General features: G+C 46.1%; 2 protein-coding genes across 2 annotated transcripts; both read left to right on the plus strand.

Moving 5' to 3' along the window:
- Positions 1–112: 112 nt before the first annotated feature.
- On the plus strand, positions 113–1,892 carry F5J12DRAFT_929108 (uncharacterized protein; the record flags this gene model as incomplete). Its single annotated transcript, XM_051749478.1, has 8 exons — positions 113–438; positions 510–640; positions 918–1,056; positions 1,102–1,130; positions 1,174–1,245; positions 1,562–1,602; positions 1,635–1,695; positions 1,815–1,892. Exons 1-8 carry the CDS (start codon positions 339–341, stop codon positions 1,890–1,892), a joined length of 651 nt encoding a protein of 216 aa, XP_051596818.1. The 5' UTR covers positions 113–338.
- Positions 1,893–12,437: 10,545 nt separating this feature from the next.
- On the plus strand, positions 12,438–13,584 carry F5J12DRAFT_929109 (uncharacterized protein; the record flags this gene model as incomplete). Its single annotated transcript, XM_051749479.1, has 6 exons — positions 12,438–12,567; positions 12,614–12,762; positions 12,811–12,972; positions 13,023–13,142; positions 13,175–13,309; positions 13,417–13,584. 6 exons carry the CDS (start codon positions 12,438–12,440, stop codon positions 13,582–13,584), a joined length of 864 nt encoding a protein of 287 aa, XP_051596819.1.
- Between the last annotated feature and the right edge of the window lie 1,113 nt (positions 13,585–14,697).

Consider the following 14,697-nt stretch of genomic DNA (forward strand, 5'->3'; position numbering starts at 1 on the left):
ACATATACTTATAGCTGCATCCCACCTGCTCAGTGTCCAGTTTATAACCAGGTACGTGGATGTTGTGTAGTAATGACTAATTTTTGAGCAATGCACTGCAGGAGTCTTGGAGGTACGTATGTATGGGATTAGCGTTAGAACGACGGGAACTGGTGAGATTGAGAGACCTATCCAGCTACAGTCGCAACAGACCTTTGCCAGCACGTCACTTCTACCACTTTGGCTGGCATTATAAACGGAGCCCCCCTTGCGAACATTGGCACTATTATGGAACAGCTAGGGACGCCAGCGATCGCGCCCGTTCTTGAAGGACTGATGGCTCCATCGCTGCGACATTAATGGGATCCAAGCTTAAAACTATCCTTGTGGACCATGATGCTATGGCGTGTCCTACCGTCGCTTCATGGGCTGGTTCTGGCGCATATATCACTGGAGAGGGTATAAACCAGGCAATAGCAAGACCACAAAACCTTATCGGCCTCCATGCCGTTATTACCACTCATTTGCAGGAAGACGCCCAGCTCGACAACGGGTTGCTGTCAATGAAGTCGGTTTTTTCTTTGAGAAGAAGAAAGCCGTTGTAATTTCACATAGTGGCCGTGCAGTATTTCACAACAATCAAAGCCGCGTCGCGGCTGAAGTAAGTTCTTTTATCAGAAGAAAGATGGCGCATCAGATACCCATATGACGAACCTATGCAGTGTGCAACGAACAGCAGTAGGATCATGGGAAGATGATATCTAGCTACACTTGAAGTCACTGAATGGGTTTTGCATGCGTTCGACACCCCGGTTGTTACATTCACTCGATGAAGCACGACGGAGGACGGGCCTAGCTACAAATCAATCGGAGCTTTTGTGGGCGACAGATCATTTCGACACAGCAGGGCTGCTGCTATATTAGATCGAAGTGAATAGAACGGCAAAATAAATCAACCAGCGGACGCCTTTCAAGCTGTCTTCCATGTAGTCGGACCCGAGCCCTCCTGGCACAATTTAATCGTCGACCGTCCTAATGATATCATGCGCGTAGGCAACACCGACCTCTTTGAGATAGGTCGGTGTATGTTCATCATGAACATTCCATTCCTGCGGAACATAGCTCGTGACTTCAACACAGTTTCCACCCGAGTACGAGTGCACAATGCAGTTTGAATGACCAATCACTGCATAGTGGAAGCTCAACATTTGGTCATACAATCCGAAGATGCAACACTGTTGGGGTATCTTGCTTTGGATTGTCACGGTGCGTTCAAGGCTACCCGCTATTGTGGTATCGACATCACGTCAGATCATGAATTCATTTGACTGAAGGTGACATCAATTACCAGGAGAATGGGCGATAGACCTGTAATATAAACTGGGAAACCGGCATCTGCTGATAGCTGTATTATCCGCCGAAAACCGGAAGGCTGCCATCAACCAGTGCTGGTAAATGGAGGCTAGATTCAACCTGTGGAAACTAACCATCGCCGTTCGTTGTACCATAATGCATTGCAAGGATACAAGCTGGGATTACGCCTGAAATTTCACCTGAAACAGCTGCCATCTAATGCAAACAGCAAGTTCTGAAAGTGAGAGACAATGCAGTAATTCAGATCTGGTGCGAGCCTTGATACCGTCATAATGGCCCAGGGCAAGACCAATCTACAACATGTTCGAAGACCGGGAGGCTGAGTGCGCTCATGCAGAGAGGGTGCGTGTTGGTCAGTTTCCACAACGTTGCATGACTGACATGTCGACTTTCTTTGCACCTTTATCGGTTCCCATTATTACAATGATATCAACGATGACATTAGTACTAGCTTGGTGTAGGTGAACCACGTGGAGGAAGAGGTGAGTGCAAAGCGGAAGGGATCGAGGGATGATGACCAGGGGGAACAACAAGCCTAGCGAATGGATCGTGTGTCAGATGAGTAAATTTTTGTGTCGGGCCATCCATCGCGCTGTGGAAATTGTGACCTGTGGACATCTCAGCGTGGTGAGGGGAAATGCACGCGGACGGATTGGCAAGAGGTCCTTCAAGAGTGCAATACAATCTCGGTGCGTACCATGATAGCCCATAAACCGGGCGACAGGGAGTGCGAGCGGGTGGAGGGACAAATTCACGCACACAAAACATCTATCCTGTAAGCATACACTTACTACTCATGCACCACTCACACTCACACATTGCTCATGCTAACATGTCATGGTATCACATCTCCTATTGTGTCCCCATCTGGGCATGTGGATCCCCCCTGTGTTGCACTGTTTGTACACCCTGGGGTATATATACTGGTGCTGCCTGTGTGTATGGGTCATATCTCTTTTTTCTCTCTTTCTCTCTCTCTCTCTCTCTCTCTCTCTCTCTGTGATTGCCCTGTATCAGTGTATATGCTTGATTGTCTAATCCACATGCCTGTCCATGTTCTGTTGTGGTTGTGATCATTGAGTGTGCTCACCCCTCTGTGGTGAGTTCCACTTTTTTTGAATGTACCATAGCATGTGTCAACACCTGGTAAAGGTGTCAAGCTGCCACCATCAGAGAAATGGGGAATGACAGAATCACAGTCATGACCAGTCAGTGACAGGTTTAAACAGGTTTAAACCATTTTTTTGCTTCCTGATGACCTTGTTGTGTCCCATCTGTGCTGGTGCCCTTGACTACCCATAGTCAGGGGAATGACCCTCTGCCCATGACACCATTGTTGTCTCCACTGTCTCTGCCACCCACTGCTCAGTTACCAATGTCACCACCTGTAGCTCTGCCCAGCACCACTCTGTCTTCACCTGTCTCCCCTCCATGTGCTCCCCAGCCTGTGTCTTCTCTGCAGACTCAGCTGATATCTCCTACCTCCCCAGATAACTCATCATCATCAGACAGCTCTGCTGTAGTCTTCCCTGCCATTACAATGTCTTTGACACAACCTCAGGCAATGTGGTGTGAAAACACTAATCCTGGTAGAACCCCTCCCTTCTTGACAGTGGGTGATATTACTCTGGAAGGGTTGTGGAGCTGGGAGCTGGGGTGCAAAAATTATTTTTGACTAAAGAGTGTAGCAGAGGATGCCCAGGTTACTAAGGTTATCAGTCATCTTCTAGACCCCTGTGTCCAGGACTGGATTAGTAACAACAGTAGTTGCCTGACTGATCTCTCCTTTACAGTGTTTATGGAGGAGGTCTGCATATATTGGCTTCCTAGTGACTGGGCAGAAGCCATCCAGCAGAAAATGTTGTCATCAATGCAGGGTAGCAAGGCCTTCCATTTGTGGGCTGTTGAGGTGGAAAGCTTGAATGTACTACTGTGAGGAAGTGAGTTCCACCTTACCAAAGATCACCTCCATTTTCACTTGGAATCCCACATGCATCCAGACCTCACCACAGAGTACCATTTGATGGGTACTCATTGTGAGAAGTGGTTCTGTGCCTGGCTTGATTTAGTCTGCCTCCTTGATGAGAAATATGTCCATGACACAGAAAAACTTGATGCAGCCCTTCACAAGAAGCCTTTCCAGCCTAGTTGTGCAGCCAATGCTACTACATTGAACTCAAAGGCATCTGATGGCCATGTGTGCACCTGACCTCCTGCTCTCACCATTGAGGAGCACCAACTTTTCCAAGACAATTCAGGTTGTTTCAAGTGTTGTTGCCTCTTCCAGAATCATACCATGCATAACTGCCCAAATGATTTCCCAGATGCAAAAAATTACAAAGCCTTGACTGCTGCCAACATTGAAGCCACTTGTAAGAAATGTGCCAAGCCCATCAATGTGATTGTTGAAGACAAGCCAGCCTTGAAGCACTCACATATCACTGAGGAAGAAGATACAGATGCCATTGTGGTTGTGATGCCCTCTGCCACCCTTGGGGATGGGACAACTCAGGTGAAGAGTACATTGCCCCTGTTTCTGTTCCCCATCTTTGATGGTCTTGTCTTATTGAGGGACCCAACTTAACCTTCCCCCTCCCTGTAAAAGTGCTTATTGACAGTGGCTCTCATTTAGTTCTGATTGATGAGACCCTTGTCATGAAGCTGGGTCTTCAACACTGCCAGTTGCATAGGTCACTTGATGTCTCAGTCACACTCTCATCAGGTGACTGAGAGGTTATGTCATTAGAAAGTTATGTTGTCTTGTCTTGCCTTTCCCCTGATATGCACTTTCATTTGTGCTCTGTTGGTGCCATTATCATGTGGGGCCTATGTATTCCATTTCTGTTAGGACTCCCATTCCTTTCTCATAATCAGCTTGTTGTCAATCACACCCTCTGAACATGTGTTAGTAAAGATAGTGGTTATGACTTAATGAATTCTCTGGCTCCTGTTAGTTCCCCATCTCAGCCAGTAACTCCTTCTGTTCAGACTGTAAAGAAACTTAAAAGGGCAGTTCTTATGGAACTATGGGATGTTCTACCAACATATCAGGAGATTGTGGAGGCAGTGTCCACTCTGGTTTCAGGGGTGGATATTATTGGTGTAGTACAACACCACATTGAGGTCCTTGTGGCTGTTGAAGAGTTTTCAAGGCATGATGCACTCTTCAAGATGGAATTTGCAGACCATTTTCTAGTTGACATCCCACCCACAGATGCACTTCCTGATGACATCCTTTTCTGTGTACAGCCCAAAGATGCCAATAAGGTCATTCAACTTTGGTCATATGACTGCCCTAAGAAATACTGCAAGGCATGGAAAACATTGCTTCAACAACATCTTGATGCAGGACACCTGCACCCCTCCAACAGTACACACTCTTCCCCCACATTCATCATTCTGAAGGCCAACCCTACTGCACTACCATGCTAGGTAAACAATTTCTGCCAACTCAACTTAAACACAGTGCCTGATAATCATCCATTGCCTTGTATTGATGAGATCCTTCATGACTGTGCTAGGGGCAAGTACTTTGCAAAGCTGGATATGACTAATGCATTTTTCCAGACCAAGGTCCATCCTGATGACATTAAGTGGTTGGCAGTACATACACCATGGGGCTTGTATGAGTGGATGGTCATGCCCATGGGGGTAAGAAATGCTCCTGCAGTTCACCAGCATCAAATGTCTGCCACTCTTTGACATTTGATCAGTCAGATTTGCCACATCTATCTTGATGATATTATCATCTGGTCACAGACACTTGAAGAGCATGAATGCAACATTTGTGTGGTCCTTCAAGCCCTTCATGATGCTAAGTTGTTCTGCTCCCTCAAAAAGACTCAACTCTTCTGTACTGAAGTGCTCTTCCTTGGTCACTGCATCTCCACCCATGGGATTGAGCCCTACTCCTCCAAGATTGTGAGGATTCTTGACTGGCCAGTCCTGTGCCTCAGTCACAGACATGTGTGCCTTCCTTGGCCTCATTTGCTATGTTGCTGATCACCTCCCCAATATTGCAGACCACACATGCATCTTGAATGTGTTGATGACCAAAGCCATGGAGCTCAAGTTCCCTGCCTGGATGGAGGATCACCAGTGGGCCTTCCAGGCCATCAAGGATCTTGTAGTCAGCCCACATTGCCTGATGACTATCAATCATGATAACCCAGGAGACAACCACATCTTCCTTACATGTGACACCTCTGACTTCTGCATTGGGGCCATTCTTTCTTGGGGGCCCACTTGGGAGACTGCCTGACCAGTGGCCTTTGATTCCACCCCCCTTCACAGCACAGAACTTAATTACCCTGTGCATGAAAGGGAACTTCTTGCCATCATACATGCACTGAAGAAATGGTGGGTGGAGTTGCTTGGTGCCCCAGTGTTGGTATATACTGACCACTGTATGCTGCAGAGTTTTGCCATGCAATGTGACCTCTTCAGATGCCAAGCCTGCTGGCAAGAGAACATGTCACAGTTTGACCTTACCATTCAGTATGTTCAGGGAGAGCACAATGTTGGTGCCAATGCCCTGTCTCATTGCTCAGATGACATGCCTCCTGTGGCTGCCATGTCAATTGTTGAGGTCAACAAGTCACTCACTGTGGAGATCTTAAGGGGTACACAGAGGACCTGTTCTGCAGATGACTCTTCTGCTTGCTTGACTCACTCCCTGGCTTACAGGAACATGATGGTCTGCTGTACCTTGCAGGCCATCTGGTGGTTCCTTGTGTTCACTCACTTTGTGAGCACTTCTTCCACCTCACCCATGATGCCTTAGGTCACTTTGGCACTGACAAAACATATGTGGCACTTTGCAACTCATTCTACTGGCCCAATATGTGCCATGACCTGGTGTCTGTATATATCCCTGCCTGCACCCAGTGCATGTGTAACAAGTCTCCAACTACAGCCCCAGCTGGCCCCCTACATCCCTTACCAGTCCCTGACACTTGTGGGGACTTGGTGGCCATTGATTTCATTGGCCCCCTCCTGGAGGACCATGGGTTCAATATGATCATTACCATGACTGACCACCTCAGTGCTGGCATGTGTCTAGTCCCTTGTCATAGTTCTATTACCACTTCAGAGATCATGGCACCCTTGTTTGATCATTGGTATTGTGAGAATGGCCTCCCCTTGGAGGTTGTGTCAGATTGTGATAAGCTTTTTGTCTCTCACTTTTGGAAGTCCCTTCACAAGTTGATGGGTGTTAAGCTCAAAATGTCCTCATCCTACCATCCTCAAACAGATGGATCAAGTGAATGCACTAACAAGATGGTCAACCAGTGTATTTGCTTCCACATCAAGTGCAATCAGAAAGGCTGGGTCAAGGCCCTGCCCCATGTACACTTCCACATTATGAACACTATTAATAACAGTACAGGTTTCTTGCCCTTCCAGCTCCATCTTGGTCACTCTCCACACCTCCTGCCCCCCATATCTATTCCAGATGTTTCAGATGGGGAGCATGCTGAGACTGATGTGAGTCAAAGTGTGGTTCAGTGGTGAAAACCAACCAAAACCAACACAAAAGACAAAAAGAGTGCAAGTGGTGGTGTGCCTATGCAGTACCTAGATGGTAGAACCTGTTCTTTGGGAGGGTTTTTGTGCAAGCTACAACACTCAAAGATGAGTGCTGAGGGTTGGGGGTGCTCCTGACAAGAAGAAGCAGGAATGTGAGAGAATGCTGATAGGGTAGACTGCTGTCAGCCTACAGAAGGATGGATGATGACTTAATTCAATGTCCTAGGCTGCACTGAGCTCAGGGAGGGCTTGGAGCAAAGTATATGGATGATAGATGATGATAAGTGAAGTAGATGATAGCTAGACCCTTAATAAAGTCTCAACTATTCAAAGATGATGAATGAATTTACTGAGTAGATGATAAATTGCAAGCAAGAGGGGCTCTCTGATGTCTTCTTTTTTTTTTCTTGCTATCTAAGTACAGTGACTTATATACAGTACAGGGGCATTGCCCTATGGAAAACAAGGTGCAAACACTTGGTAAGTGATTGGTAACTGATGAGTAAGGAATGTAAGTGATGGGTAATTAGTCTTGGAAAGCATTGGTAAGCATTGGTAAGGATTAAGCAAGCCAAAAAGCGAAGAATCAGTAAGCAAAGTCAAAAGATTGGTAAGTATTGGCAATAGGTGAGTCAAAGACAGTCAGAATGTCACAGTATGAGTCAAGCAATGTCAGGAACTGGGAAAGTGCACTGGAATCACATTAGGGGGAGGCATGTGCATGTCACATCTCGAAGAGATCACTTCTAGGTCAAGATGGGATGACAGAGAGGCAGCAGCTGATCTGATGCTGATATAGTACATCCAAAAGTGGACAGGGTGAGTCAGATGTCAACAGGGGTCAAGCTTTGGGGGTCTGCAGGGTGACAGGAGCATAGGGGATCGCAACTTTCCCCCCCAAACCATCCTCTCAGTGACGCAAATAAAAACTTCATGAATGAGGCTCTGTTGGAAAGAGAGGATGAAGGGGGGAGTGTCTTCTGCCATATCTTGCAACAAGGAGGCAAGATGTGCATCATACTCATCATGGATGCAATCAGGGAGCGTGGAGAACAGTAGATTATACTGTAGCTGTTGCAATCTTGGAAGAATGATGGATGAGACTGGTATGAAGACATTGCAGGGAGCAGGGAGGAAGGATCCATATGCTTCTTGGACCAGAGAGACTGAAATGACCACATAAGACCTTTCCAAGTGAATGACAGACCTGAGGTGACCAAAGAACATCCTCCGAAAGGTCATACTGACAAAAAGAACACATGCTGTCCAAGCTGGATGGGCTGAGAGGGCACAGACTGAGGGTGGGATGTACCAGGATGCTTCAGGATGGAAGCTGGTAGGAACTTCCTGGTAGATATATGTAGCCATGGTTCCCTAGCAAAGGGGACAAGTGAAATGATTGACATGGAGGTGGCCATATCAGAAGAATTTAGCAAAATGAGCATCTTTTGGAGGGAGTGCTGTAGAAACATGTGGAGTGTGCAAATCCTTTCCAATTTTGGAAGGTAAGATTGCATGGCTGAGCACTACAAGTGAGTGTGGGAATGGTCCTGGTATCTGCAGAAACGGTGGAGATATGTTGAAAACTGGAATGCCATACATGGGCACTTAAGAATTTTAGCCAGCACTTAACTCACTCCCTTTCTTTTTCTCTGGCACTGATGACTTGTTCTTGTGCAAGGGATGACTGCTGACATTCCTGGCTGTCCTTCTTCACATGAGGGCTATGGTCTTCATCTCCATTCATCAGCTGTATCCATGTCCACCTCACCAAACACCTTTGGTGTGTGACACTGAGCATACTGACACAGCCACCTTCCTGATGTGTCTGGAGATGGCTGTTCTTGAGGCCCACAACAACCTTCTTGCAGCCAAGGCTGCCCAGGCCCATGTGGCAAAGTTGTCACTGCATCCCTGACCCAAGATTTTCAGTTGGGGACAAGGTTTGGCTATCTACAAAACATCATTGTCATGAGTATATTACTAATGGTACAAATCATGTAGCAAAGTTTATGCCACATTATGACAGTCCATACACTGTTGTGGTGGCTTCTCCTGAAACATCCTCCTACACCTTGGATGTGCCCCATGCTGCCCATGCATGCACCATGTTTCATGCCAGTCAACTATGCACCTTTGTGCCCAATGACACAGCACTTTTCCCATCCTACAAGTTACCTTGCCTGAGTCCTGTTGTCACTGCAAATGGGCAGTTGGAGAATTTGATTGAGTGAATTTTGGATGAGAAGCAGTTTGGATGGATGAAGAAATACCTGGTGTGGTGGTTGGAGTATGGTCCAGAGGATGACAAGTGGTTGACAAAGAATGACTTGGAGGACTGTGAAGTGTTGGATGTTTGGGAAAGGGAACACCCACCTTGATGGGTTGGAGGTCGAAACAGAGGATGAGGAAAGAGTAGGAGGAAGTTGCGATGAAGGAGGCTAGGATGATGAAGCATGGTTACTCATGCAGCTCATGTGCTCACCCCCCCATTGCTCCTTTTTTATGGGTTGGGTGGGTGTAAGCATACACTTACTACTCACACACCACTCACACTCACACATTGCTCACACTAACACATCATGGTATCACATCTCCTATCATGTCCCCATCTGGGCATGCAGATCCCCCCTGTGTTGCACTGTTTGTACACCCTGGGGTTGGTGCTGCCTGCATGCACAGGTCATATCTCTCTTTTCTCTCTTTCTCTCTTTCTCTCTCTCTCTCTCTCTCTCTCTCTCTCTCTGTGATTGCCCTGTATCAGTGTATATGCTTGATTGTCTAATCCACATGCCTGTCCACATTCTGTTGTGGTTGTGATCATTGAGTGTGCTCACCCCTCCATGGTGAGTTCCATATCCCCTACATTACAGTTACATTGTTCAGCCATAGGCAGCATTTGCCAATCAACTGCAAGCAACCCAGTGGGGAGTGCTTGAGCTGCCATACCACATAAGCACATTGCTCAGTGTCTGGAGTGAGATCCTTGGGACACATCCTTGACATTGCATTATGTACTTGACTGGAGATGGTACATGTGTTGCAAGTTCTCCATCTAAAACACATCTATGGGATTCCTAACTCTCCTGGTGCAGGCCAGTGCCATGCACTGACAATGACAGTAAGACTGCCAACAATGTTAGAACTAGCTTTCCTTGACATGAAATGTGGACTATGGTGGAGTATGTGGAAATGGAGGGAGGAGGGATAGGAACAAACTTTGAAGAGTAGATGAAAGCTGAAAAGATCTTTAGGTCAAGCCACAGGTCCCACATATGTCCCACATGTTTCTCAGATTCACCATAGCTTATGGCCTGTGTGTGCTGACCTTGAGAAGGAAGAAGGGTGATTCATTGTAAATATTATACTCTCAGAATTGATATGTTTGATAACTACATAATCACAGCAAGGTGCTGTCACTCCATAGGTCCAGATACTTTTACCCATTTCCTATGCATCCACTGAGTCACTCATGTACTGGACTCTGAGCACCTCCCAGCACAATTTGAATGGTCTCGGTGCATTGGCAGTGTTTGACTGCAATGTCAGAATGTATCAGCCATCATCCTGCTGAAACCAAGTGAATTCATAACAGCAGTGAACAGTACTGCCAGGTCAGTTAACTGCCAATCTTGTCCTCCCCTCAGGTTCACACATGTTGCAGGTTGTTCAAGCATCTATCCACCATTTAATTGAACTCCCCTCTAATGTACATCCTGACCCCATGTAGTCCATTTAGTCACAACATATAGGTAGCCTGCATGCCAAAATGCCAACACTTATATAGACCCCACAACAGGGCCTGTCTAAATAGATTAGCCATGACACATGGACAAGCCTGAGGGCCTATAGTGAGAGCAACATATGTATGGGCCCATAAGCACAATTCCACAACATATGGAGGGCCTGTGGAGGGCAAGGATGCTGCAACATATAGGACAGGCCCATGACCAAGTAAGTATGCTGAGCTACTGTAAGACATAGGATGGGCCCATCCATGGTAGGGTGTGCCCCAGTCACGATATCAGGATGGGCCTGCCTATTGTATCATGAAGAAGGTTGCAACATATGGACAGGCCTGCCCATCATATGCTTTATAGGGTCACAACATAAAGAGGGGCCCCTCTATGATAGATTACAGAGTTGGCAACATATGGAAGGGCCCATCTTTGGGATAATATACCCCTGTCACAACATAAGGATGGGCCTGTCAGTAATATCATTGACAGCATCACAACACATAGATGGGCCCATCTAGTCAGATGCATCCCTGCCACAACATAAAGACAGGCCCATCAGTAATGTCATTTATAGCATCACAACATATGGATGGGCCCTTCCATAATACCATTTATACCATCACAACACATGGGCAGGCCCATCCATAGTAAGATGTACCTGTCACAACATAAAGACAGGCCCTTCAATATATATCATTTACAGGGTCACAACACATGGATGGGCCCATCTAGTAAGATGCACCCACATCACAACATAAAGATGGGCCTTTCAGCAATATCAATTACATGGTCGCAACACATATGCCTGTCACAACATAAAGATGGGCCTGTCAGTAATATCAATCACATGGTCACAACACATGGACAGGCCCATCAATAGCAACATGTATGCCTGTTGCAACATAAAGACAGGCCCATCAGTAATATCATTTACAGTGTCACAACACATAGATGGGCCCATCCAGTAAGATGCATGCCTGCCACAACATAAAGATGGGCCCATCAGTAATATCATTTATAGTGTCACAACATATGGATGGGACCTTCCATAATATCATTTATACCATCACAACACATGGGTGGGCCCATCCATAGTAAGATGTACCTGTTGCAACATAAAGACAGGCCCTTCAATATATATCATTTACAGGGTCACAACACATGGACAGGCCTGTCTAGTAAGATGCACCCATGTCACAACATAAAGACAGGCCAGTCAGTATTATCAATTACATTGTCACAACAGATGGACAGGCCCATCTAGTAAGATATGCCCCTGTTGCAACATAAGATGGGCCTGTCAGTAATATCATTTACAGTGTCACAACACATAGACAGGCCCATCTAGTAAGATGCACCCCTGTCACAGCATGAAGATGGGCCCATCAGTAATATCATTTATAGCATCACAACATATGGAAGGGCCCTTCAGCAGTATCATTTATGTGGTCACAACCTAAGGATGGGCCCTTCAGCAGTATTATTTATATGGTCATAACATATGGATGGGCCCTTCAGTAATATCTTTTATATTGCCATAAAACAAGGACAGGTCCATCTAGTAAGATCCACCCCTGTCACAACATAAGATGGGCCCAACACCAATAGCATGTATAGTGTCACAACATATTGATCAGATCACAGTAAAATATTGAGGCAAGCATCCTGACATGTTGTAATTTTCCAACAAGCTGCAAGTGGCTTGCCTGCTATACAACTCCAACCTCATCCACCCCAAGCATGAATACTACACAAGACACATCTAAAACCCCCCATGGATGGTGAATGGAACTCACAGACTGCATTGCATCATACATGAAAGCCAGATTTCAAGAGGAGGTATTCAGCGGACCTTGTGCCCTTCCAGATATATTGATTCTGTTTCTGGTGTTATGTGAAGCAGATTGCATATCGTCAGTAATCTCACAGGCCTATCATTGCCCAAGTAAGTCCATCATAATGGTGCAATGGAAGTTTTCATCCTTCTGCAGTCAATGTTGGGAAAAATTGGGGTGGAAAAACCTGCAATGCAGAAGCTGCTGAGAGATACACAGAAATGACTGAGCCATCCATTCTGGTGACCAACTCAAATACCATCCATGTTTGGTATTTGCCAGATGCTCTCAGCCCAAAAAGAAGGGTAAGGGAATGCAGAATCTCATATTCTACTGACTTAATGCAATGGCAGGCCAACATATGGAACCACCTTCATCTTCTGAGGGAACCACTGTGGGAGAGCATAAAGGCTTCCCCACAGGCATGGCAGATGGACAAGTCATATTTCAGTGATAATGCTGAGTTGAAAGGCACCATCAACCTGTCACCCACATGGTTTCAACAGGGTCATGGGGTGGGTGATCATTTCTTGCCTTGTGAATAAAGTGCTCATCCATCTTGAAGCCCCAAAATGGCTTCCCAGAAGCCTCATGGCTGCTCAAATCCAGGACAGAAAACACTTCTACAAGGGAATGGGTTGACCAAATGTCTGACACCAATGCCCTGTTATCTGCAATCCTGCATGTCATCCATCTGTGAATGTATGCAGATGGCAGGGAAGCATTGATCTGCCTTGGCAAACAGGCAGAACAGCAGGCAGATTCAGATATGAACTCCATGTAGAGCAGCATGTCCATGATGGTGAATCAGGCAACTTGTTACCACAGGGATATCAATGGACAGGATCCATGGTATGACATGCTGGTAACCATGGGCAACTACCCACCCTTGGACTTTGTCATTCCAACATTGAATCTGCAGCTGTGCTACAACCCAGGGACAATCATTGCATTTTCAGGTTCAGCATTGGAGCATGGGATGGCAAGCTGTAGATGGTGACAGAGCATGCCTGGCATACTACATGCATGCCAATGTACATCAGTTGGTGCACATTCCCATGTGTCAATCACCATGGATGGACAACCTACTACCTAGACCAGTTGCAACTGGAGAACTGTTGATTTGAAACTGCAAAATTTAATGTAAGATTTAGTAGGCAATGCAGATCTCATATTTTATTAGGATATGCTGGCTCTTGAACTTTGGATGGGTGGTGTTGCCAAGATTTTGCAAATGGGCAGGTGCTTCAACATCATAGATTGGGTGGGTACTCAGAGCTACAGGGTGTGCATCATAAACTGCAAAAAAAGTAAACCTACTCAGGCCATCATGCAGATGGGTGGATTGTCAGACATTGTGCAGATGGGCAGGGGTTCAGACATCATGCAAATGGGCAGTATCTCATAAATGATTGACATTCACAGCAATGTATATACAACCAACTCCACAGTCAAAAACATGTAAACTATTGAAGCAGCATGCCCAACAACCTGCACAATGCCCACCACCTAGTGTAGAAATAGTCAATTTGTTGACCCTGACCATTGACAACATTAGCATGTTTCTGAATATTTTCAATGCAGTAGTTTACCTGCTCCTTGATATGGCCATCAAGACAGTCTGCAATTGGTGCCTCAGGCAATGGCCATAAGCCCTGGGCCATCATCAACTATTTGCAGTGAGGAGAATAAGTGGCATACCTTAAAAAAATCCCAGGCCACAGAAAACAATCCTTTGTCTTGCAATCTTTGGGAATCCACTGTGTATTCCTCAGAATGATATAGCCACCAAGGGAATGCAAAGCTGGAATTGGGATCAGCTGTGTGTGGGGTTCAATGCAGGATGATGGTGTTGATATTGTTGATTATGCAAAATGTGCTAAGGGGAATTAGCTGCATTTGCTTGCAGAAGCTAACCTCATCATCTTGATGTCTGAGGTATGCATGGTAGCACACTGGGAGGGGAGGAGTATAACTGGCACACAACACTGTCACCAGAATCAAGCTATTAAGCTGATTCTGAAGGAACTATGTATCAGTCCCACATTGTGAAAAATTGATGTAAAACCTACCAAGTCCATTGCTCGGTTTGCAAACCAATGTGTGGGCCATCCCGCAATATCAGCAGTCTGCTTCAGATGTACAGAGGCCACCTCAATCTGGCACACCAAGTAGAGGATACCCATCTCTACCACAGACTGGTGAGATGGGTGTGATTGGCTGGTGATGAATGGCTTGGG

The sequence above is a fragment of the Pisolithus orientalis genome (genome assembly GCF_024613125.1).
Source record: "Pisolithus orientalis strain OTSU chromosome Unknown F5J12scaffold_35, whole genome shotgun sequence".
Lineage (NCBI taxonomy): Eukaryota > Fungi > Basidiomycota > Agaricomycetes > Boletales > Pisolithaceae > Pisolithus > Pisolithus orientalis.